This window comes from Pseudorca crassidens, chromosome 15, assembly GCF_039906515.1.
Source record: "Pseudorca crassidens isolate mPseCra1 chromosome 15, mPseCra1.hap1, whole genome shotgun sequence".
NCBI classification, from domain to species: domain Eukaryota; kingdom Metazoa; phylum Chordata; class Mammalia; order Artiodactyla; family Delphinidae; genus Pseudorca; species Pseudorca crassidens.
Genome location: NC_090310.1, coordinates 35,487,443 through 35,511,680, shown reverse-complemented (window position 1 = coordinate 35,511,680; position 24,238 = coordinate 35,487,443). Strand labels below are relative to the sequence as shown.

The 24,238-nt window shown below is 61.7% G+C and overlaps 2 protein-coding genes across 15 annotated transcripts in view; one reads left to right on the top strand and one right to left on the bottom strand.

The window, feature by feature from the left end:
• The window catches only part of LOC137207206 (mitochondrial import inner membrane translocase subunit TIM16), a 67,703-nt gene that overhangs the window by 18,237 nt on the left and 25,228 nt on the right, over window positions 1–24,238 (bottom strand). For 4 of the 14 annotated variants that reach the window (XR_010934985.1, XM_067706788.1, XM_067706791.1 and 1 more), the window contains exons 8-10: window positions 20,889–20,975; window positions 20,368–20,450; window positions 101–155 (exon numbers count right to left, since the gene is read on the bottom strand). Coding sequence is in view for 12 of the 14 variants with exons in the window: in XM_067706788.1 (XP_067562889.1) it covers window positions 101–155; window positions 20,368–20,450; window positions 20,889–20,975 (225 nt within the window). In the remaining 2 variants the exon portion in view is untranslated. Of the gene's footprint in view, window positions 1–100; window positions 172–2,822; window positions 2,892–10,964; window positions 11,117–12,849; window positions 12,966–20,367; window positions 20,451–20,888; window positions 20,976–21,105; window positions 23,673–24,238 lie in introns of those variants that run through there. The other 10 variants (XM_067706793.1, XM_067706794.1, XM_067706789.1 and 7 more) reach the window with 10 other exon arrangements.
• VASN (vasorin) lies at window positions 5,100–16,066 on the top strand. The gene is made up of 2 exons (XM_067706807.1): window positions 5,100–5,274; window positions 13,382–16,066. Exon 2 carries the CDS (start codon window positions 13,392–13,394, stop codon window positions 15,420–15,422), a length of 2,031 nt encoding a protein of 676 aa, XP_067562908.1. The 5' UTR covers window positions 5,100–5,274; window positions 13,382–13,391; the 3' UTR covers window positions 15,423–16,066.

Genomic DNA, 24,238 nt, shown 5'->3' with positions numbered 1-24,238 from the left:
TCCCCACTCTCCCAGGTGGCTGGCCAGGTCAAACGTTGGGGCCAAGTCTGGCGAGTGAGGGCACCAGCCGACATGGGTGGGGGCTTGAGCTTCTCCTCACCTTTCCCGCCAGGACCAGGAGCCTGGAGTCTGGATCCAGCAGGGGCATCAGAGACCTGGGGGAGAGACGGCCTGTCATAGGGATACAGCCAGTCATTGTGGCCAAGGGGCAGGGGAAGGGCTGAGAGCATCGTGACTCTAGATCGGGGCTTACGCCAAGCACAACAGTGGCCAGGAGTGATGCAGCCCCTCCGGTTGCATCCAGCCTGGTCCCCAGGGACCCTCTACCTCCTCTCCCTGCGCTCCCGACATGCTGAGCACATCCTCACGTCCCAGCCTTTCTTTCCCAGGTCCTCCGTCTGCCCAACTGCTTCACCCCAGGACTGTGCTGGGCCTGGGCACAGGGGAGCTGCCCCCTCTTTCTGCACCTCAGCCATGATCTCTTCCCATGCTCAGCAGCTCCAAGAAGCCCCCCGACATACATTCTGTCCCTGGTCTCACCTCCAACAGCCTAAACACCAGGCCCGGGAAGGTGAGAGGGGTGCTGGAGCTGGGGACCCCCTCCATCTCCACCGGGCACAGTTGGCCTGGGTGCTCCAGGACCCAGGCTTAGGGGCCCTCTCCTCAGTCACCCCTGCTCCTGGGCCTTGATGCTGTCCTAGAGACTCAGAACTCCCCTAGGCACCATCTCTGAGCCCCAGTGCCCAAGCCTGAGCCAGGGGCCAGGAGCAGGGGCTCCTTCCTGCCGTGCTTCCCTGGCCTCCCTGTTCTCTGTCCCCCAGGTGGGGCCCTGGTGCGGGGGCAGAGGCTGGAAGCCCCCAGAGCCCCTGCTGCTCTGTGTTGCCTGTCTCGGCCAACAGCCTGTTGTTCTCCAGAGATTTACCACTCCCCTTCCCCTCCCAGGCCCTGCAGGGCCCCTTTGCAGCCCCTAGCCCTGACTGCTATTTTCCAGGCCCAGAGTCTCCTGGACATGGGGCACCCAGGAGAACTCAGACTGGTGTCTTCATCTGTTTCTGTTTCCTGCTCCTGGCTTTCTGGTCCTGCTCTCACATCCCTGGGGACCCATGGGCCTGGACCCCCACCTCAACGCTGACACTCATCCTCAAATGGAACCCCGTCCTCCTCACTGTGGTCCCAGCAGTCAGAGGTCGCCCAGCTGTGGCAGCTGCCTCCATCCCTCACCCAGGCAACAAACGGTCCAGCCCACCCCCTCCCCTGCCCAGCCAGCTGCCCACCACCCCTCCCTACCCTGCTGGAAGGGAGCCACAGAGTGGACTGGGAAGCTGGGTGGGTCCCTGGGTGGCTCCATAGCTTCCTGGAGTGCCTTGGGCCGGTCACCTGTGAGTAACACAGCCTCTAATTACCTTGAGCCCAGCAGGGTGAGCTGGGCTCAGAACTGCCCTCTTGACCTGGTCTGATCACTGCCTGCTGTGGGGGAGAGGGCGGCAGGGGGACAACGTGGTCATGTGACCTCAGGTGTCCCCCACATTGACGCTGGATCCAGTGGGGCCACACCTAAGTCCCTTCAGCAGTTCTAACAGGACTTTCACTCACCCACTAGTTCATCCACAATCATTCACTCCCTTGGTGAGCTGGTCTGCGCCTGGCCCTCAGCTGGGCTGGCAGGTGTGACCAAAGGTGAGTGCAGCAGACCCCACCTCTGGCCTCAAAAGCTCACAGCCTGGGTGAGAGGCAGACAGAATTCCACAGACAAACGCGTGAAGGAAAAGTTCTCTGAGGACACACAGCAGGGAGCAGAAGGGCCTGACTCTGACTGGCCACAGGAGAGTGGGCATTCTTTATGACCCAAAGTTTAAGAGAGATCAACCACGTCAAGGGGAGAGAGTTCCAGGCAGAAAGTGCAGCATATGCAAAGGCACTGTGGCAGGCGGGTGCACAGCCTGTTTGCGGAACAGGGAGTAGAATGACATGGCTGGTGGTCTGGGCAGTAAGGGTGAGGGGCTAGGCTCAGGATGGGGTGGGTAGAGGCCACACAGAGCAGGGCCTAGTACATCAGGAGGAGGGTTCTGCCTCCCCCCATCGGATGAGCAATAGAGAAGCAAATGACACATCTTAAGTGAAGAGGGAGAGGATGAGATTTGTGCTGAGCAGAAGTCACCGTGTGGAGATAGGCAGGAGGAAGGAAAACAAGAGTCTGAGAGCAAGTATGCTGGGCAGGGACTCTCATCACCCTGCTGCTGCCTTGGCAAGAAATGGGGAATCGGCCTGCAGTTTCCACCCTGGCATCAATGGCTCACCTATGCGCTAAACCAACCTCTTTAAGAGGCTTGACCTGGCACCCCTGTGCCCCTGCCCCATCAGGCCCAGCTGGCTGGCCCAATGACTCAGGTGCTAGGGCTGCAGGGGCAGGAAGTCAAGGAGGGCAGGGCTGGCTTCTCTGACAGGTCAGGCCAGTCTTCTTCGCCTCAGGCAGAGCTACCTGAGAAGCTCCGTCAGGCGGGAGCATCCTACCCACCACAGCACAGGCCAAGAAATGGGGTCATGGCACCCAGCCCCAAGAGTTGGCCAACAGCTGGCACGGGGCTGACCCCAGGCCTTGTAAAGAGAGCCAAGCCAGGTCTGGGTCTGGAATGCAGAACCAAGCCCCAGCCTGGCATAGGGCCAGAGGGTGGGAAAGCTGGCATGGGCATCTCTCCTGCTGCCATGGCAATGGGGGAGGGCTGGCATCTGGGCCTGCCACTGGGAAAGGCTTTGACCCAGATCTAGGGGTCTCCTCCAGACTCAAAGCCACAGAAGGTCTAGAGCCCAGACCTGCCACCTACCCCTGAGCCCAAGTCCCAGAAGATGCAGAACCATGGTGGTATCAAGTGGATCATGTGGGGGAGGGGTTACCCCCGATACTCCCATCAGCTTTCCCAATATTGCTGCAAATAACACAGGAAGTACCGCGGTGAGCCTGCCAGGAAATACAGTTTCAAGAACCCTCCTCTGGTTCTCCCTGCCAGCCCATCTCTCCCACTCAGACCCACCACCTAAACATCCTGGCATTGGCACTGGTCCAAAGCAGAACAGGTCCCCAGTTCTTGTCACCCAGGCTGGGCAGTGGGGACCCCCTTGAACCAAACCCTGCCCCCCACTCCCTTGCTCCCTTAGAACCAGGTTCTAAGGCAGGTGGTGCCTTGAAGCCAAATGAGGACAGGATGGACATACTGGGGAGGGGGGCCTCCTGGAAGCTGTCCTTGAACCTCCGGGTGGACAGGAGCATGGCCTGTGTGAGTCCAGGCTTAGGATTGGGGCAGGGGATGGATCCTTTAGGCAGGTGGGATCTCACTATCAGCAAGAAATGGCCACAGAGGAGAGAAGATTCAGGACCTGTCAGGAAGTCCTGTTCCTGGAGGAGAGTCAGGCTGGGGTCTCCTGAAGGCCTTAGGGGACACAGGGCCCAAGGGCAGAGGCATAGGGACAGTCTGAGCTGACCGCAAACTCAAATGCTTCAGGAAACTGAAGGAGTGCAGCAGCCTGGTGTGAGACAACTAGGCTTGGTGGGGACTGGGGCCACCTGTGAGTCTGGGCCTTGGTCACAGGGGGCAAGCTGCTGCCCAGCCTTGGCCGAGAGTTCCCACTCAAGGCAAGCTGGGAAGTCCCATTTTAATGTGAAACTACTGGATTTTTCAATGTTGGCAATGGCTTCAAATTTTTAAAAAGTCCCACAGGAGCCAAATGAAGCACACCTGAGGGCCTGTACTGGCCTAGGAACGGACGTTTAGAGGTGTGCAAGGCACACTCCACAGCCACATATAACAACAAAAGCATGGGGTGGAGACCTCTGCCCATCCTGAAAGGGGGCCGTGTTGGGGAGAGGTCCTGAGGAGGCGAAGAGATGAGAAGAAAAGTCTGGGAGGTAACCGTTGCACCTGGACCCTGCTTAGCCCTGTTAGAGACTGGACATGGAGGCTATCCTGCCTTCTGGAGGTGATCCAGTCCTTCAAACACCATGCAACCCCCCCACCCCTGCAAGTTGGTGTGGCCCAGCCTGCTGGGATAAGCCTTCAGCCCCCCCCCCCGAGATTTGAGCTGGCCCAGCCAAGCCCTGACTGTGGGCTGGGCTGGATGGGGTGGCGGGTGTCCTGGAGCCGGCTGTAAGTTAGGAGCTGAGCTGGGTCCCCAAAGGCTCTGAGGCATGACTCTGACCACAAGTGCAGAGGGGGAGGAGGGCAGAGTGTTTTCCTGGAATCCTCCAAGGCAGGGGATTTTTCTGGACTAGCCCAGCCCCTGGCACCCACCCCTTCTGCCCCATTAAGGGCCACTGTCAGCAGCACCCAGGCCCCACCTACTGACAGCGAGGCCCAACCTCACATTTCAGTCCAGCACCCCCCAGCACATTCTGGCCTTGAAGCTGCCGGTAACTGTGGGTAGTCTATCATGTCCCCTTCCTGGGTGTTGCTCCCTTCATCTAAGACATGAGGAAAGTGGTCCAGAGGTGCTCACAGCAAAACGACCCCAGGACTCAGATTTGGCATTAGAGGTTGTACTTATGAGGCTCTCAGAAGGGATCTGTGTGTGTGGCCTAGCCAGGAGTTTCTGAAATTGGGATTAGCTACCAACAACAACACGGAAAGATTTCACATAAAATATCCAGATTTCCAGTTTCTTCTGTAAAACCTGAAGCTCTGGCAGACTGGGACAGGTCATAGCTACTGAGTCTCCCCTCCCCAGGTCTCCACAGGCTCTGGGGTCCGTTCCTCGAGTTTTTATCACCTGCCTGCTATGTCACAGGCATCCAGGTTTGGGATGCTTGGTCTCACTCATTATTCGCTCGCTTCTTCACAGGGAAAAAGGGATCTGCCAGGGTCATATTACAAACTAGTGGCAGACCAGACTGGACCGCAGGACTCCTGACTCCCGACGGAGCCAAGCAAGGTCTCTCTTGCCCGCCTGGTCGGGAGTTGGCGGGGTGAGGACCTGGCTTCTTGGCCGAATGACCCTTTCAGCAGAGGAGAGGCGGGTCTCCGTCGGCCCCACCTCGGCCAATAGGGAAAAGCCACACCCCCCGCCCATGGCGGCCACGCCCCCAGACTCTTAAGACTGAACCCGCCTCCCGCGAGCCGACTCCGCAGCCCAAGCCTTGGGGCGGGGAGACGCGGACGCGGCTGCCTCGGCACCTCAAGACCTCAGGACCCAGGACCCCTCCGGCCTCCGGGCCAGGAAGCACTGAGGCCGCGGCCCGTCCCGCCCGGCTCCCGCCGCCGCCGCCGCCGCCGCCGCTGCCGCCCGGTGAGTGTCTACCGGGCTGGGGGGCTGCGGGCGGGAACAGGGGACGGGCTGTGCACACGCGCCGATCACGCGCGCGGACCCCCCCGACCTCCGCCGCGCGCACATGCATTCAGGGCGGGCACGCGGCCCCCAGTCCTGCACGATCAACTGGATCAACTCGGGGACGCACGGCGGGCGGGCACCGTTCGCCCCCGGCCCGCCCCCTTATCTGGCAGTCCTCGGGCTCCGACAGCTCCACAGCCGGGGTGCGCGCACGCGCGAGTACGCGGCTCACCGGCCCGCGGGGCTGCAAGCAGACAAAATAAACACCCCCTCCCTCCTCCCACGGCTGGGCCCTCCGGCATGACCAGTTTTATGAAACAAACCCCTTTGAGGGGATGGCCAAGCCAGAGTCTTGGGTTACTTTTACCTCCTGGAGTGACACTGGTTCTGGGCATGAATACCCCTAACCCCTGTCCCCCTGTGCAGATCGACGGCCTGGGGTCCGTCCTGAGGGCTCTGTCACTCAGGGCAGAGCAAGGGGCCCACAGGCATGCAGCCCTTGAAATGGGGTACAGACCTTGGCTGACTGGGTTGTACTCCAGGTATCAGGGTGCCCCATCTCTGCCCCTGCCAGGGAAGGGACTTTGCTCAGGCTGTGAACCCAATGGCCTGGAGCCAGCCTAGTCTTTTGTGTCCCTGGGCTGGCAGCACTGCAGCCTGAGGGCTGCCGAGGTCCCCTGTGGTCACTGGCAGGCCAGCTGATTAGTGCCAGCCATTCTGCCTCACCCCCATTTGTTAACGATTACCACACCAGGGTAGCTGACTACCTCTCCCGCTGGGGCCAAGGGCTGGAGTGTGAAAGGTGGGAAGGAGGAAGTGACCCTGAGGGTCCCTCTGCTTGCCTTCTGCACCAAGGACAGGTGAGGCTCTGGGGCGTGGCACCAGGACCCAGAGCCCCCTCCCCAGACCAAGAGCTTCTAGGGCTGGGGGACTGAACTAAATCTCAAGGTCCCTTCCCACTAGGCTGGACTTTGGGCGTTGGGGGCAAAGAGGGGTGGCTGGGTGGGTGACCTCCAAGTGGGGTCAGCAGGCCCAGCTATTGGCAAGGCCCAACAGGGCTAAGGCAGGCAGTGTGGGGGATGGGAGAGTAGTCCCCTGAGTTTGCTGTCTTCTCCCAGGGGAATCAGCCCCTGGAGCTTCTGTAAACAGTGTCAGAGGCAGGAAGAGGGCTCTGGTAATGAGCAGCCCAGCTGGATTCCCTCCAGACCATTATCTGGCCTCTCCTGGGCCCAGGGAGGGAGGATGAGCACACGCGTGCCAGGCTGGGGGCCCGGGCACTGCCTGTCCCCACCTCCCCTGGCCTCATGTTTCAGTGAAACAACTACCTGGGACCAGTGAGCAGGTGGGGGCTGGTGTCCCAGGGTATTTGCTGGAATGGCACCACTCTCTCCAGACCCTGGACATGGAGGAGGAGGGGTTCAACATGAGAAGCCCCTCAGACAGTGCCCAGACCAGTGCTCTCGCCAGGCAGTCCCCTCTGGCAAACGCCCCCAGGGAGATGCCCTGGGCAGGGGATGCATCCAGCTCCTGGCTCCCATTCCTGACACCTCCACTACAGTCCTGGGTGAGCTAGGACAAGTCCCAGGTAAAGAGTTGAGTCCTTGTGGGGGCTTTTAAGTGGGTAGCAGTTCCTGGGATCAGGACAGCAGGGTCTCAGCTGGGCCCTGGAGGCAGCTCCCACCTCAGTAGGCCAGCCAGCCAGTTCCCCTGGTGGCCAGAGAGAAGGCTGGGTGAGCCTCTGTCCACAGAAGCATCCCTGACCACTGGCAGGCCCTGAGCTCATGGGAAGGACAGCAATGCCACTTAACAGGGTTAGTGATCCCTCCCGGAGCCCCCCTCAGAGTCCCCTCCCTGGGCCAGGGAGCCCAAGGCTCCGCACTGCCAAGAAAACCAGCTCCCCTCACTGCTGTGGAATTTGAGAGTTCTTGGAGAAGGGGGAGGGCGTGTGTATGCGTGTGTGTCCCAAAGCACAGCCCAGTGGGCGTGTGTCTGGCGTGGGCATGTGTCTGCGCGCGCGTGACCAGAGCAGGGCTGTGTTTGGGGGCGGGCAGGGGTGTGCTGAGGGTGGGCGGGGGCTCAGCCTTCTTCCTTTTATCAGTTTCCACATTCCAGAGTCAGCCGGATTGCTTTCCCTCAGCTGGCTGGGCCGCCTGGCCGGCCAGACCCGCCGGCCTCCCCCGCTTTTCCTCATTCCACCCTCCCTGGGTATGAGGAGGCTGGAGCAGACTCCCTTGGGCCACCTTAGGATTGGGGGGTGGGAACAGGCGAGGGGCCAGTTCTTCTCCAAGGTGGGGAAGGGCCCCAACCCGCCTCCTCCCAGGGAACGCAATAAGGCTCTCACATTCCTCAGAGGCTGCCTGAGAGATTTAATTAAGGAGGAAGGAGAGAGCTAGCCTGCTCTGAGAAGAGGCTGAGGCTGGGATGGCCACTGGGGCCCCCCTGGCCCTGGGCCTGGGTGGGCAGCAGTGAGAGGTGAGAGGCAGACTTGTGGCTCCCCTAATCAACCCCACCTGCCCACCGATCATCTCACAGGCCCCAGGAAGGGCCTCCTTTGCTGCAGGGTAACCGAGACCCTGGGCATGATGGAATGAGAAGGGCAAGACCCCTCTGGGGCTACCTCCTTCTCAGACCCTGTCTAGGCCCCAGACAGCCTGGGCCCAGCCGGCTTGGGGCTGGTGGCCTCCCTTGGTGACTAAGGTCTTCCTCTGGTAAATTCAGGTTTAATTGCAGAGTTAGGGCCTTAGTTGACGGGTGCTTGGCCCTGGGTGGGGACAGGGCAGTGAGCAAGCCCCATGTCTGAGCCCAGCCCCAGTGGCATCACAACTGCACGTGCTGACGGTGGCATCTGGACCAGCCCATTTCAAGTTGGGCCGCAGCCACCACATAGCTCCTGGGGCAGCAGGTGTCCTCTTCCAGCAGAGTGGCACCTCTGCTGAGAAGGCATGTCCTGCCACCCTGAGGGCTCACTTGAGCCAGGGACTGGCCTTAGTCACTGGTCTCCCTGCCCTGAGCTGACAGGTCTAGCAGCTCCCAAGTCACCCACAGTGCCACAGAAGACACCCACCTGGGGCCAGGCAGCTCCTGCCATGGAGTGGGGAAGGGGAAGGAGGTCCAGCTCCTGCTCTTCTGGTGCTGCCAGCTGGCCATACCTGCTCAGGGATCTAGACTCTTCCCTGGACAGGGAGACGGGCTGACGTACAGACTATCCCCCTTGGCAATATTCTGCCCCAGGATCTGAGGCCTGGCTATACAGGAGACCCACCCAAGCAGCTTCGCTAAAACACAACTCTGCCTGGGTCTCACCCCAGAAATTCTTATTTAATTGGCCGGGGGAGGGTGTGGTGTGAGCATTAGGAACTTTCTAAAGCTTCTTGGTGATTTTGATGTGCAGCTGGAGTTGAGAAGCCCTATAGGTGGGAGACGGAAGGGAAGCCCGGATGAGTTCATGGTGTGGAGTGTCAGGACTTACCATAGCGTGAGTAGAACCCGCTGGGGGTGGTGATGGAGTAAGTAAAGCAGAGACGCCAAGACTGGTGGGTACCCCCACCACCAGTCAAAGGGCAGGGCTTAATCAAAAGGCAGGGCTAGGACCACCCCCCAAGAGGGCTATCTCCGAGGAACCTGAGGCTCAGCCCCCTTGGCCCCTTCCATGAGGGCCCAGGATAGAGACCCCAACCTGCTGGGCCAAGGGCTGCTTCTCCCCAGGGATGGGGAGAATGGTGGACCCAGCCCGGGCCTGGAGCCTCCTCAGACACGTCAGCGAAACTGGAGCCAACTGTCCTGGCTGCCGGCATGGTCCCGCCTGCCTGGGGGGTTGGCAGACTCCTGGGCTGGGCTGCTGCCAGGCCTGGCCGGCAGTGCTTCACCCTGGCGGGCCGGCACTGGGAGCCAGAGGCCCAGAGCTGTGGGGTCAGATCTGCAGCTCCAGACCCCTGTACCCACTCCGCAGTATTGGGTATGGAAAGGGACGTGTGCCTGCTTCTGTTTGCCCATTCCTGTTCCCCGCTGGCCAGGCACAGGAGATGCTCCAGCCTGAGGTCTCATGTGGTCACCCGAAGGCCCGGGGTTCCACTCACTTGCCAGTCCCTGCCTGATCCAGGGCCTATGAGTGGGTGCCTCCAGGTGTCCCACACTTGGGGGTGGGTGGGGACACTCTGGGTCCCCCTGAGAGCTGAAATGATGATGTCGTTACTCACTGAGCCCCTCCTTCTGCTCCCCCTCCTCCCCCATCACATGCTGAACTGCCGGCCAAAGGACAGCTCACTTCCCCCCACCCCCTTCTAGAACTAAAGGCACCTTCCTCCCACCCCCCAGGCTGTTCTCTCTAGCTTCTCCTGTTTTTCCACGCCTGAGGATGGAGGGCAGCCTTTGCGTAGAGGCCTTACCCTGAGCCCAGGGGGCCTCCTGTCTGTGCCTAAATCTGCGTGAAGCCCCTCTCACACCATGGCATCCTCACCCCATGCATGCGGAGGGCAAGACTCAGGTTTTATGGGTGACACCCTCACTAGGTAGTGTTTACTGACCATCTAGAATGTCCTCCAAATACAAACTAAACAAGCCCTGAGACTCAGGCGCTGTATCCAGCCTCCCCCACTTCACAGATGGGAACTGAGGCTAAGGGCTGTGGCCAGGCTATCATGCAGCCAGGGTGCAAATGCAGGCAGTCAGACCCCAAAGCCCCATCCCAGCACTGTCCCCTAGAGGGCCCTTGTGGTGGGGCCAGGCCAAGGCGAGTCCAAGTGGAGGGGAGGCCCTGGACACTCTGCCCTCCTGCCTCTACTCCCCCCCGCCCCAAATCCCAGGGCTACCTCCAGAACTCTCCCCACACCCTTTGCAGAGGGAAAGGGCCCACCTCCCTGCCTCGAGTCAGCAGATCAGATATCAAAGCCCAGGCCCCTGGTCCTTCAGGGCTGCTGAAATTGCAAGGGCCAGGGCAGCCATGACCCCAACGAGACACTCCCACCCCCAATGCACACACACACCAGCACGCACCCAGACAGGCGGAATCGCTCCCAGAACTTGTTAAAAGAACTTCCCCATTTAAAACAAACAGAACAACACAGAACCACAACACGTGCTCAGAACTCCAGAAAGTGAAGCAGGGCTGCTAAGAAAAAAAGCCCACAGGTGAGAAAGGATCTGGGAAGCTATTTAGGGTCAGAGCTGGTCTCCTGCTGCCGTGTCACCGGCCCCCTCCAGTCAGTCAGTGCCCTCTGGGTCCCCTCTGGGGGCTCTCTGATCTGTTCTTGGTGGCAGAGCCCCCTGGAGCTGACAGCCCACAGCTTGCCATTTTCCCAAGCCCCAGTGCCAGCTCATTGCTGGACAGGTGGAATGGGGCTCAGGCAGAGGCACTCATCCCTGCATCCTGTGGACTGGAAGCAGGGTAGCTGCTGCCTACTGGGGTCTCCCCAGCCCAGAATGCCAGCTGCTCTTGTTCTGACCCAACGCCCACTCTCCATCAGCTTACCCAGATTGCCTCTGTGGCCAGACAGACCCCCGGTGTTCCTGCCTCCTTCCCCCTTGATGACTTTACTGATTAAAGGGCCAGCAGACTACAGGTGAAGCTCAGAGCCCATGCTGGTCCCCTCATCAATGCAGAATGGGAAACACCCCCCAGTAAGCATCCCAGGCCCCTAAGGACCACATACCTGGCTCCTCGGAGCTAAGTGCTCCCAATCCTGGGAGGTGTCCATTCTGGAATGCCCAGGTGGACGATGAGGAAACTGAGAGAAAGCTGCTGTCTGTGGCCTCACAGTTCGGGTGCCCCTGGCCCAGGGCTGCCTGACTGGAGTGTGAGCTTTTAACTGTGATCTTTTATAAGGCTCAGGGGAGCTGAAGCTGTAGGGGTGGCCAGGCTGGCCAAGTGTAAGGTCCCCTCCCACCCCAGAGCCTGGCTGTGCCCTTCCTGACCCTGCCTGCCACCCCCACCCCCACCAGGAGGGTTAACTCAGGGGGAGGCAGCTCACCCCCCAGGTGCATGAGGGGGTGGGGGTTGCTCACAGCCCACATCTGGAGGCCAGGCCATACCCGCCGCCTTCTGAGTCAGGGAGGGTGGAGCGGGTCCCCACAGGGAAGGAGGCCAGGTGTGGCACACACAGCCCCCTGGGAATGGCGCCGGCAGGGCTGGGGGCACACGAGGCCTCCCGGGTTCTGGCTGAGGTTCATCTGAGGCTGAGTGCAAGATGCTCCTCTGCCATTCACTCAGCAAAAGATGGGCTCTGGGATACAGGGAGCAAAAACAGGGCCTCCCCTCAGGGAGGGTACAGCAGAATCTAGAGAGCAGAGCAGGCGGCACTGGCTGGGGTCAGGGAAGGCCTCCCTAGCTGGCCTCTGAAGGGCAGTCATCAGTGTTAACTAGTGAGGGGCAGAGGAGACCCTGCAGGTGGGCAGGGCCTAGGCAGGCCCAACCTGGTGATGGGCTTTTAGTCAGAGCTGGCCCAACACCATAGTGGCCTCCTGGGGACCACCTGCCCCTCCTCCGCCTCACGTTCCAGGAGCCCACATCCTTGGGGAGGGGCAGCCCGATCGACGGCATTGGGCAGAACATGGGCTGCGTAGGGGGCCACGCTACCTGTGTGGCTGGATGGCTGGCCAGCGTGGGGGAAGGGGAGGCTGAGCCCCAGCACAAAAGGCCCTTGTGAGAGTAGGAGGCACCTGGAGGGGAGGCATGCCGGCCTCTCGGGGACTTTAGGGAACCACAGTGTGGGGACCGCTGCTGGGGTGGCCTCCGGGCTGCCCGCAGGAGCCTGAGTGAAGGGGGGCCCATGCTGTGGCCCTATCCTGTCTCGGGCAGTTCCAGCTACGAGTGGGAGCCTGGTGCGGCTGGGGGAGCCACCCCCACCTGGGCAGGACTGGGCCCCACATCAGGAGGGCAGGCCCAGCCACACCTGGATGTGGTTAAGGACCTGGGCTCTGGCTCAGATTTTCCGGGAGTGCAAAAGCAGCAAGTCACTGCACCTCCAGGAGCCTCTTCTCCTGTCATCTGGGAGTGAGGAGAACAGCTTCCACCTGGAGTGGCTGCTGGGGGACTAAACGAGAAGACTGTAGACGTTCAGTGCTGCGGGCACGTGGGAAGGGCTGCTGCTCCTCTTGCTCAGGGCTTGGCCTAGAGTGGATTCCCAAGAAACGATAGAGGATATGATCTGCGAAGCGTTTCCAGGCTTGACACTGCCTCCGGGGCCACCACACAACCAACGTCCCCCAACCTGAGACCTGGGTCAGCCCAGGGAGGCTGGGGGCCCCTCACCTCTAGTTCTTTCATCGTGGCTCAGAGATGGGGGATCTGAAGACCAAGGTTCCCTGCCTCCCCCCTTCCCACAGCAGGGACACCTGCCAAGGGCTCCAGCCCTCCTCTGCCTCCCCGGGGAACTCTCCTGCTGGCCATGTCCTAGGCAGGTCTGACTTCACAAGTGGAAAAACACCAATCCCAGAGTTTCCCCGTGAAGTCTTCCTGCTGTGGTCTCTCCTCATTCAGAGGACTCAGAGTGCGGCGGCAGCGTCCAGTGGCCCAGGGCAGGCAGCTTCTCTACTTACATGCTCGGCCGCCTGCCTGCCTGGTCTCTCCCAGATGCTGCGGGAGGGGCTGCCGCTCCAGAACCCACCATTCTCCCTCCTTCGCTGTCCACCTCAGCAGAGATTTTTGGGGTGGTTTAGGGGGAGGGCACAGAGTCTGATGTTTTTTGACCACGTGTTCTCTCTGAGCCACAGAAAGGCCAAAGGGCTGGAGTTAAGGAGAAGGGGGTTATTTGTGGTCACTGAGTGTTTGGGGGCCAGGCCCCCCTCTGTGTGCATCAGCCCACCGAACCCTGGTGTCAGCGCAGGAAGTAGCAACTGATATCATAACAAGGTCATGTGATTGCTCAAAGTCACATAGCGAAGAAGTGACAGGGCAGGGACAGGAACCCAGCCAGGGCACTAGGGACCTGACTCATAACTACTGTATGCTGTTGGGTTTGGGGGCGGGGAGTGGAGAAGGGGGCTGGGAATTCCCTTCCCGGTCCTTCCTGGAGTGGCTGTCCCCTGGGGCCCCTGACTCAGGGTCTCCCGCTTTCCTCTCTGCTCCCAGGGACCAGAAGATGCGCTCCAAGACACCCCCGCCCCTGTTGCTGCCGCTGCTGCTGCTGCTGCCGGCCCTGGAGCCCAGGGTGCGGGGTTGCCCATCCGGCTGCCAGTGCAACCAGCCACAGACAGTCTTCTGCACCGCCCGCCAGGGGACCACCGTGCCTCTCGACGTGCCGCCCGACACGGTGGGCCTGTACATCTTTGAGAATGGCATCACCACACTCGACGCGGGCAGCTTTGCCGGCCTGCCGGGCCTGCAGCTCCTGGACCTGTCACAGAACCAGATTGCCAGCCTGCCTGGTGGGGTCTTCCAGCCACTGGTCAACCTCAGCAACCTGGACCTGACTGCCAATAGGCTTCGGGAAATCACCAACGAGACCTTCCGTGGCCTGCGGCGCCTGGAGCGCCTCTACCTGGGCAAGAACCGCATCCACCACATCCAGCCCGGCGCCTTTGACGCGCTCGACCACCTACTGGAGCTCAAACTGCAGGACAATGAGCTGCGGGCGCTGCCCCCGCTGCACCTGCCACGCCTGCTGCTGCTTGACCTCAGCCACAACAGCCTCCCAGCCCTGGAGCCTGGCATCCTGGACACCGCCAACGTGGAGGCGCTGCGGCTGGCCGGCCTGGGGCTGCAGCGGCTGGACGAGGGGCTCTTTGGCCGCCTGCGCAACCTCCACGACCTGGACGTGGCCGACAACCAGCTGGAGCTCGCGCCGCCCGCCATCCGGGGCCTGCGGGGCCTGACGCGCCTGCGGCTGGCAGGCAACACCCGCATCGCCCAGCTGCGGCCCGAGGACCTGGCCGGCCTGGCAGCCCTGCAGGAGCTGGACCTGAGCAACCTGAGCCTGCAGGCCCTGCCGCACGAGCTCTCGGTCCTCTTCCCCCGCCTGCGGCTCCTGGCAGCTGCCCGCAACCCCTTCAACTGCGTGTGCCCCCTGAGCTGGTTCGGCCCCTGGGTGCGGGAGAGCCGTGTGGCGCTGGCCAGCCCCGAGGAGACACGCTGCCACTTTCCACCCAAGAACGCCGGCCGGCTGCTCCTGGACCTTGACTACGCCGACTTTGGCTGCCCGGCCACCACCACCACAGCCACGGTGCCCACCATGAGGCCCACGGTGTGGGCGCCCACAGCCCCACCTTCCAGCATGGCTCCCACCTGGCTCAGCCCCACGGAGCCAACCACTGAGGCCCTGAGCCGACTGCCCCCTGCCCCGCCCACCATGGGTCCTGCCCCCCAGCCCCAGGACTGCCCGGCATCCATCTGCCTCAGTGGGGGCACCTGCCACCTGGGGGCGCGGGGCCACCTGGAATGCCTGTGTCCTGAGGGCTTCACGGGCCTGTACTGTGAGAGCCGGGTGAGGCCAGGGCCGAGGCCCAGCCCTGCCCCGGCCACCATGCAGCCACCCCAGCCCCTGCCCCTTGGCATTGAGCCCGCTAGCCCCACCTCCCTGCGGGTGGGACTGCAGCGCTACCTGCAGGGCAGCACCGTGCAGCTCAGGAGCCTCCGCCTCACCTACCGCAACCTGTCGGGTCCCGACAAACGGCCGGTGACACTGCGGCTGCCGGCCTCACTCGCAGAGTACACGGTCACCCAGCTGCGGCCCAACGCCACCTACTCCATCTGCGTCCGGCCCCTGGGGGCCGGGAGGGTACCTGAGAGCGAGGAGGCCTGTGGGGAGGCCCGCACGCCCCCGGCAGTCCGCTCCAACCACGCCCCAGTCACCCAGGCCCGAGAGGGCAACCTGCCACTCCTGATTGCGCCCGCCCTGGCCGCCGTGCTCCTGGCCGTGCTGGCTGCTGTGGGGGCGGCCTTCTGTGTGCGGCGGGGGCGGGCCGCGGCAGCTGTGGCTCAGGGCAAAGGGCAAGTGGGGCCAGGGGCCGGGCCCCTGGAGCTGGAGGGGGTGAAGGCCCCCTTGGAGCCAGGCCCCAAGGCGACTGAGGGTGGTGGGGAGGTCCCGCCTGCCGGGCCTGAGTGTGAGGTGCCGCTCATGGGCTACTCGGGGCCTGGCCCCCAGGGGTCCCTCCCAGCTAAGCCCTACATCTAAGCCTGGGAGTGATGGACGGTCGGGGCCAGGCTCTCGGCCCCACTGGGACTGGCCAGGGCCCTCCTGCTGCCAGATCAAGGAAGTTCTCAGATCTGTACGATGAGGACATGTCAGGACCGGGGCTGTGTGACCACAGCAAGTCCCTGCCCGTCTCTGGACCTTGGTCTCCTCATCTGTAAGAAGCTGGGACCCAGGTGATAACCTCTAAGGTCCCCCTACCCCCCGCCTGAGTGCCTAGAGGATGGCGTCAGCCCCGTCTTCTGCAACATGCAACCTCTGGGGTGGGGCGGGCCCTGCCGTGTGCTGGTAACACAGGCCCGGGCTGCCAAGCCCCCCACCCCAAGGAGACTCTGGGGGCCAGTGAAGGAAGCCCCCAGAAAAGAGAGCAGAGGGAGAGTGGGACTGGGGATGGGGTGGGTGAGACTGCCTCAGCCCCAAAAAGTGAAGGAACAGAAGAAACTGGAAAGAAAGATGCTTTAGGAACAAGTTTTGCTTTTGTTTTTTAAAATATATTTATAAAAGATCCTTTCCCATTTATTCTGGGAAAATGTTTTTCAAACTCAGAGACAAGGACTTTGGTTTTTGTAAGACAAATGATGATATGAAAGCCTTTTGTAAGAAAAATAAAAGATGAAAAGAAACAAGCATGTTTCTCAGGCATGGCCCCAGGGTATCTGGGCTGGACTAAGGGAGGGTGGGGGCTCACAGGGTCAGCCTAAAGGGACAGCCCTCTCTGTGGGGAAGCTGGGGCCAGGGACCCCTCTTCCCAGCAGGCACCAGGCCCTAGTCAGCATGCCCTAGGCTGTCCTGCCCTGGGTTGTGTCTGCTCCGTCCGCTCGACTGAGGTGCCTGGACCAGCCTCCCAGTGAGACTGGGAACCAGGAGGGAGCAGGGATAGGAAAGGGGCCACTTCAACCTCCGGGTAGAGGAACGGTTAGGGCAGCCTTACCCTTCCCAGGCCCAGTCTTCTGCCAGCAGGAGCTGCAGGGCTCCTGGGAGAGGCTGGGGAGACGCTCATGGCAGACGCAGGCCAAGATGACCCCCAAGGGTCCCTCCTCAGAGATGGGTCTGATGAGCAGTTCACCGCCTGCCTTCCTCTGTGGAGGAGGTGCCTTGAGCCATGTCCTGCCAGGCCCTCATGGATGGTCCTGGACCAGATGGCACACACGGCCCAGCCCTTCCTGCAGTCCTGTGGCCCCTCTGCATGGGCTCAGGCTGCAAGACCTTGCTCCCAGCCTCCTGCTCTAGCTACAGAGAAAGGGCCTTGGTAGAGGAGCAGCACAGATCCTGAATGGCAGGAGCTCTTTGCTGGGTGAGGAGGCAGGGACTGAGCCAGGGCTGTTAGGGGCAGGTGGCCCTGTGATGCCCCTTTACTCTCTGCACTTGAGTAAAGTACCCAGGCTTTCCAGAAACCCCGGAAGTGGGAGTGTTTTCCAGGAAGCCACAGGCCAAGGTGGGGGCAGGGCCCCCAGGGATGCTATGCACAGCCCTGGCCTGGACCAGGTGCTGGGAGCTTAGGAACAGTGACAGACACATGCGCCCAGCACCTTTTCCTATTACCCTGTGGCACAAAGGGAGGTGCCCCTGGAGCCAGAGAGGCCCTGCAAAGGCTAGAGCGAGCCTCCCTGCGGCCCCATGCCCATCTCCCTGCATGGGTCATGGCCCCTGGCCCCCAGCCTCACCCTGGCGGGAAGGAGGCAGCCCAGCCAGGCCTGGGGAGCAGGCCCTGCGGTTCTGGGCGTTGATGTCAGTGCAGAGTCAGGCCCGGCCACACGAGGCTCTGGATTCAATTATCGGCTGCTGAGGGTTCTGGCATGAGAAGGGAGGAGGTGGGTCATGGTGGGCAGAGAGTGGTGGCAGCGGGCCTGGGTGGGGCCCCTTCTTCCTGAGGCAGCGGAGGCAGCAGCCCAGGTGGATTTCCTATGGGCCTGGGTCCCATTAGGGGAATGGCTCTGGCGAGGCCTGCCCTCCCCTTCGGCGGCCCCGTCAAAGGGGCCATTGTGGGTCTATGGGCTGCTGCTAAACACAGTGGCTGCTGAATGAATGTTTTCGCTGCAAAGCTAAACCTGGCTAGTGGGGCCGCAGGGGCGGGGTGAGTGGTGGGGCCCACAGAAAGGGGCCTGAGCGCTCACGCCAGCCCTCCCAGAAAAGGTCTTCGGGCATCCCATCAGATGAGGGGCCGGGGGACGAAGAGAGGGCCAGGGAATGAGTCGGGGACCGAGCCAAGATACAGCCACTACCCAGGGTGATCCTGCTGTGGGGAGACGCCAGCCCCCAACTGCTGGCCTCGCTGCCACAGGCCCTGTGCCACGCGGGCTACACATGCTCCCATTTCACGTCCAGTGATCCCTCTACAGAAGAGAATCACAGGCCGGAAACGGTAAGACAGCAGCTTGCTCACAGCAGGCAGGGACGGATCCCAACACCTGCTCCCTGGCCCAGGAGGTGGGGGTACCAGCCTTGCGGGGAGGGCTTGGCCCTCCAGGAGAGGGGAGGGGCTACTGAGAGCCGCAGAAGGCAGGCAGGGAGGGGGTTCCCAACCTCCAGGGAACTCACTGGGATGCAGGGCCAGTGCCTCTGGCCAGAGGTGGACACCTCAGTGTGAAGAAGCAGAACAGACTCCCAGCGTCGACCCTGTGAGGCTTGCTGCCAGGGCGACCTCAAAAGAAGATCGATTTCTCTGGCTTCAGCTTTTATTCTTTGGTAACGTGTGGAGAAAAATCTCCATCTGCCTTCAGCTCAGGGCCGATACTGTTGACCATTCACCCAGCCCAGGAGCAGGGCACCCGAGACAGGTGGTGGTGTTTCTGTGTCTCCTGGACCGGAGCACAAGCTGCTCCGTTAGCCCAGGCCCTGCCGGTAACCCCCCACCTCCACCCAGCACAGGAAATACAGGGCAGCCATCTGTGGACCTGCTGCCCGAGCCCAGCTTTACAGATAGGACCTGCTGCCCTGCGCGTCCCACATGGGGAGGTATGCTCCACAAACAACACAGATGAGCAGGGGAAGGGCACAGATGGGAGCAGAGACAGAGGCCCCTGGGAGGGTGGGGCCCTGGGTCCTCCCTGGGAGAGGATGGGGAGGGGCATGTGCCTGACCCCTGGCCCCCTATAGCTCTTATAAGAGTTCATACTGTTCTGCCCAAATGGAGATGGAAAATCTGTAAAATAGAAAAGAAACTGAGCGGGTGCGGTGGAGACCCATGCCGTGCCCACAGCTGACACCCTGCACACTTCCTACCTTCAGTCCAGTTCACTCAGCAGCCCCCAACACCCCAGGGGGCTTCTGAGGGGTTCTGGCTTCTGGGGAGCCTGGGGGTAGGGGACCCACCACCTCTCAGGCCAGCCTGGAGGCTGGCACGCATCCCTGGCATCCACCAGCTTTGTAGAGGGCTGGAGAGTCCCAGCTCCTTTGCCAAGGGCGTGGGCCCAGTGGGGCAGTGGCCAGGACTGGGGGATGAAGGGGGCGGGACACTGGCCTGGCCGCCCATCTGGGAGTGATTTGAGAAATTCCAGGCCTCGCTGGCCCTGCGAGGCTATTCTTAACTGCTATAATTACAGGGTCAGCCTTGGCCAGTGGCACCATGGGGTCTGGGCATCATTAACTCCCCCAGGGGCCACACTGGGGCTGGGCAGGGGCTGCTCCTGGGGTGGGGGTGGGGCCAGCACAGATGGGGCGGAGCCTGGAAGGCAGGAAGTGGTGGGGAGAGGAGCATTTGCTGGTAGTGCTGGCTCCCTTTTCCAGGCTGGGCCAGTTCCCTCCCTCTGCTGGGGGGCCCCATAGGGAAGGGGCTGTCTGGCCTGGGTAGGCGTGGAGGACAAGATATCAGTGCAGCATGAGGGCTGGGGGAGGGGTTGCTGGACATGAAGCCAGAAGGCCTGGGGTCCCTGATTCCTCCAGCGCAGGGGGACCCTGGTAACATCCCGCTGTATCCCCAGGGCCAAGAGCAGACAGAGGCCTCACACCTACTGCTATGGGATCTCACTCAGCCTTGCCTCCTTCATCTGCAAATTGGGCCTTTTCAGCACCCCAGGCTTTCCCTGGGTTGTGAGACAGGATGGGAGTGCCACCCTGATGGTTTCCCCTTCTCTGGGGGCTCTCAGCGGGGTTGCCCTGGCAGGAGCTCTTACAGCACTCAGCCCTGCGTGCCCCAGACACGGCCCTCACTGCTCCCAGAGCCTGGACAGGTCACCACGCCCTCTATGACTCAGTTTCCCTAGTTGTAAAACGGAAGAGGAAGGGGCTGAATGGATATCCAAGGACCAAGGCCCCATCCTGGCTCTGACCTCCCAGGTCCCTGCCTGGGTGGGATGTTCAGCAAGCCACCCCAAGAGTCACAGCTGAACAGGAACCAGGTCTCACCACCTCCTGCACCAGCCGGCTGCAGTCCTCCAGCCTCCTGTACCTCATCTCCTCAGCGGGCATCCTGGTGCGTGGGTTGCCCCTGCACAGAGCTGGCTGGGCCAGGACCCCGTGGGGCACCACCATAAACCCTCTTGCACACGCTTCCAGGAGGGTGGAAGGATGAGGTGCACTTGTACCTCCAGGCTGCCTGCACCCCCCAACCCGCCCAGGACCACCAGTGACAAGCATGTGGCCAGGGCTGAGGTATCACAGAAATTGCAGGTCCGAGGCCTGCCTCCGTCCTGCACTGGAGCCTCCAGACCTGCCAGCCCACCTGACCCCACGTCACCCCGCGGCCACCTCATGATCGTAGCCTCAGTTTCTTCAGTCTTTGGCTCCACCAGAACACTCACAGCAAAATCAAGCGCATCCCCAGACTCCCTGTCCCCGCACCGCCGAGTCACAGTCCCCTCCCCAAATGCCAAAACACACCAGCACAAGCCCCCGGGCAGAAGCCTGCCCCACAACCAGCAGTGTGCACTTACAGACATCACTGGGCCCTCAACGCCCCCAGCCATTCCAACACGCCAGCCACTCCTACCTGGGAGAGGTGTCCAGGGTGAGGGAGGTGCAGGCGCTGGAGAAGAGCCGGGTGTCCCAGAGCTTCACTTCACGCTCATGCATCTGCAGGGAGGGGGCAAAGAGGGGCTCAGAGGGGCCCAGCCCGGAACCCAGGGACTAAAGGACACAGCCTGGCACAGGAGCACTCGCCCCAGAGCAGAGCATTCGGTGGGGGGGGCGGTAAGTCATGCCAGGGAGGGAGAGTTTGGGTTTTCATGTCCTGCCCCTTTAAGAACCCTTAGGTGACAAGGGACAAGGGGCGGTTCCCTCTGTGGACTCTGGTCCCTGGGGGGGCCCACCGCAGTTCCCAGGGTCAGGCTTAGCTATTGCAGATGGAATCTGCCCGTTTTCAACAGCCGTTGGTCCCCTGGGGCTCTGAGACCCGGCTGCACACAGGGCCGTATATGGACGGGTCTGGAGCTGGCCCCAGCCCCCGCTCCCAGTGGGCCTCGTCCCCGCCCTCTTGGTGTGGATGCCCTACTCCTCTGGGAGGAGACCTACCTTGTTGAAACCGGTGGACACAAGGTGCTCCTGGATGCCTGTCCACACCAGCCGGCCATCCCTGCTGTTCTCATGGGCCCACGTGCTCTGGAGGAGGAAAAAGATGGCACTGAGTTGAGCCTTGGGGGCCTCCTTGGTGGGGGGGGGCACCCACCTGAGAGCCCTCCAGAGGGCAGGAGGGGTCAGCTGGGGACAGCTCTGCACCCAGAGGGCCTACTTGGCCACGAAGCTTGGGCTCAGTCTCCCTCCTTGTAAGGGGCCTGTCGGGCTGTTCTGCTCATGGCCAGGCCCCTCTTGCTGCGGTGATGGGGCTCAGGACGGCGGCACGTCCTTGCCTCTGCAGGTGTCCAGGGGGAGGCACTTGGCTGCTGGTCACCATCCTCGGGCTCTGAGGACCCCAGTGCCCTCTCGGAACTTCATTTTCCTTGCTCATGGCCTGGGCTGCCTACTTCCCAGGACTGTCGCGAGGATCAACTGAGACCACATGTGATAGGAACAGGCCAGCCACAAAGCGCCGTGCAAATCGAGGGATTACGAGTATTACTGTTGCCTCTTGACGCTGCCAGGGGGCCAGGGAGAGGGTCTGGTGCCAAGCATGGGGAACAGTCCCTGGAGAGGCAGAAGAGTGCCCCTCTTGGCCCTCCCGTGGTACTGGAGCTGCCAGCAGGAAGGTTTGCTGGGCCCCTGGGAGGAGAGATGAGTTCAAACCGCAGGCGGCCCTGTCCCCCGGGCCCAAGCAGGGGGGAGCTGAGGGGGCCAGAGGAAATGCAAACAGCTCCCTCCCAGTCACCCTGGCCCCTGGAGCCTGAGACCAAAGACCCTGTTACCAAAATTAGCTCACCCCGAACTGTGGCCAGCTTCCTCCCAGCTTCCCACGATCTCCTTGGGAATGAATGAGGGAGCCAGGCGGCTGTGAGGAGCTGGCCCCGCGCCCCCTCCCCAGCCCGCGGAAGCCGACCCCAGCGTGGGAGACCATCGGAAACGGCTCCGTGTCATTCAAGGGGCTTTTCTCACTGCTTCCTTCCCACCCAGCTGTAGTCGGCACAGGAAGTCAGGGCTGGAGCCTGAGAACTAGGGCCCAACATCCCTCTCTTTACGCAAGACGGGCTGTGGGGTCAGGGCAAGGGTCAGCTCTGCCACCAACACCCCAGGGTCAATCAGAAGTGTCACATGGGCTCTCGCCCTCTCATCGGTGTGCAAACATCCCATGTAAGGAGCACCAGACGGCTCGCACTACATTAGCACACCATTCATTCATTCAACAGCCGTGCAGGCCTCCTTCTGGCCAGGTACTCTGCTGGGAGCTGGCAGTGGGGCCGAACACATCTCAGATGGATGGTCACGTCCGGGGTGAAGCAGGGCTGCTCACTCACTTGTTCTTTCATAATATGAATATTTGAGTTGCATGTGACACTAGGCACTGGGGACATGGTCAACAAAACAGAAAGGGTCCGCAAACTCATAGAACGTACAGGTTGAAAGGCAGATGTGAACCAAACAGAAATAACTATGTCAGCGAGTTGCTGTAAGTGGGGGGTTAGGGGTGCGAGCTTTGGAGTCAGACTGGCTGGGTGAAAGCCAAGCCACCAACAGCCTCGTCCCAGGATGTGCCTCAGTGTCCTGACCCACACAAAGAGCACCATGATGGACCCACTGTGGAGGGCGAAGCGCTCAGGGTTGTGTCCGGCACATATCAATGTGCATTTTTTAGAAGCATGGTAACAGGGTACAATAGAGTATAATTGAGGGCAGTGGATTTAGGGTAACACTTAAGATGTGAAGGATTGGCAGGCGTGAGCCAGTGGTGGGGACCAGCATCTGTGAAGAGTCGGGGTCTCGGAGAGCGAAGAGGCCGGCACAGCTGGCAGCGGGGTCGGGGGAGAGGAGGCGGCGGAGCAGGGTCTACAGGGCCTGTGGACAGCGAGGGAGCGTTTTTCATCCAGAGGCACAGGTTTGGATGGAACATTCTTTGGCCCGTGTCTCCACCTTCCTATTTCACACACAGAGAAACCAGAGGCCCAGAGAGAGGAAGCCATCTGCCCCAAGTCACCCAGTAGGACAGCCACCTACACCAACCGTTACTGTTCTCTGTCTGCACAAGAGGAGCTGATGGAGGACAGGCAAGGAGACAGGCACAGCCAGAAGGCAGCAGAGCCCAGACCAGGAGGAGCCCAGGATGCTGGCTGCCCCCAGGCACCTCGGGTCTCCAGCAATCCTCCCTGGATGAGTTCACACTGGGGGAACCAGGCAGTGATGGGCAGGGCATTGTGGGCTGGCGAGTCCTGCTCGCCCCACAGCTCTCCACTCTCACCTCGGGTCTCAGAGGACATGGCACCCAGGAGGTGGAGACAAGGTCAGAGCTTAGGCTGAGCCCAGTGCACCCAACATGGGCACACCCAGCTCAGTCTGCCCCAGGGGTCAGAGGAAGCCCCAGCAACTTGGAGGGGAGGCCAAGGACCCCCTCCCCATTCCTCTATCCCCAGATCACTGGAGTGACTTTCAGTTTCAAAAATGGCAAGTTTTTTGCTGACCTCAGTGGGACTCGGGGAGGAGGAGCCCTCCCTCCAAATCCCCGGATTCTCATTCTCCTGGGGTAGAGGGGAGGCTGCAGTTGGGACCCAGGCACCCTGCCACCCGAACCTGAGCCCTGTCATAGGAAGCCGCTGATGGTGATCCCGAGCCTGCAGGCCAGGCCTTGGGGTTTCCCTCTTACAGGCAGCTAGGTGGAGAAGCCCCTCGATACCCCCATGTCTCCCCCACACCTGGCCCCAAGGAGAGAACAGGAGGGGCTGAGGCCAGGCCGCGCCTGCCCAGTACAGGGGCGCCAGGAGCAGGCGCATACCCAGCATTCCAGCTGCAGTGAAGCCAAATCCCCCCTCTGTCGCCACAGCAACGCTTCCTGTGTGGGGCAGGGCGACTGGAAGAGCGGCCCTGGGCTCCTTCCTAAGGTGAGGGGACCTTCTCCGGTGGTAAGACCCCCATCACTCACCCACACCCCTCCTCAGCCAGGCTCAGTCCTGGGCCGCAGATGCTGGCCCCCCAGGCCTGTCTGACACGGGGTGGTCGGAAGGAGCAGTTCCGCCTGTCCACGCCAGAGGTCCTCTGGCCCCCTCCTGCCCTGGACCAGCCTGTCAAAGCTCACCACCCCTGGGTACCCCCTCAGCTGTGGCTTCTACTTCCCTGGCACGGCCATGGCTTCAGGGCCTCGGCCACCCCCACTGGGGCTCTGGCACAGTGAAGGGGCAGGAGAGGCCTGGGGCTCCGGAGTCAGATGGACCGAACCTGCCTCTGCCACTCAGCTGTGAAACCCTGGGGGAAAAAAATAACCAAAGGACTGACTTTACAGGATG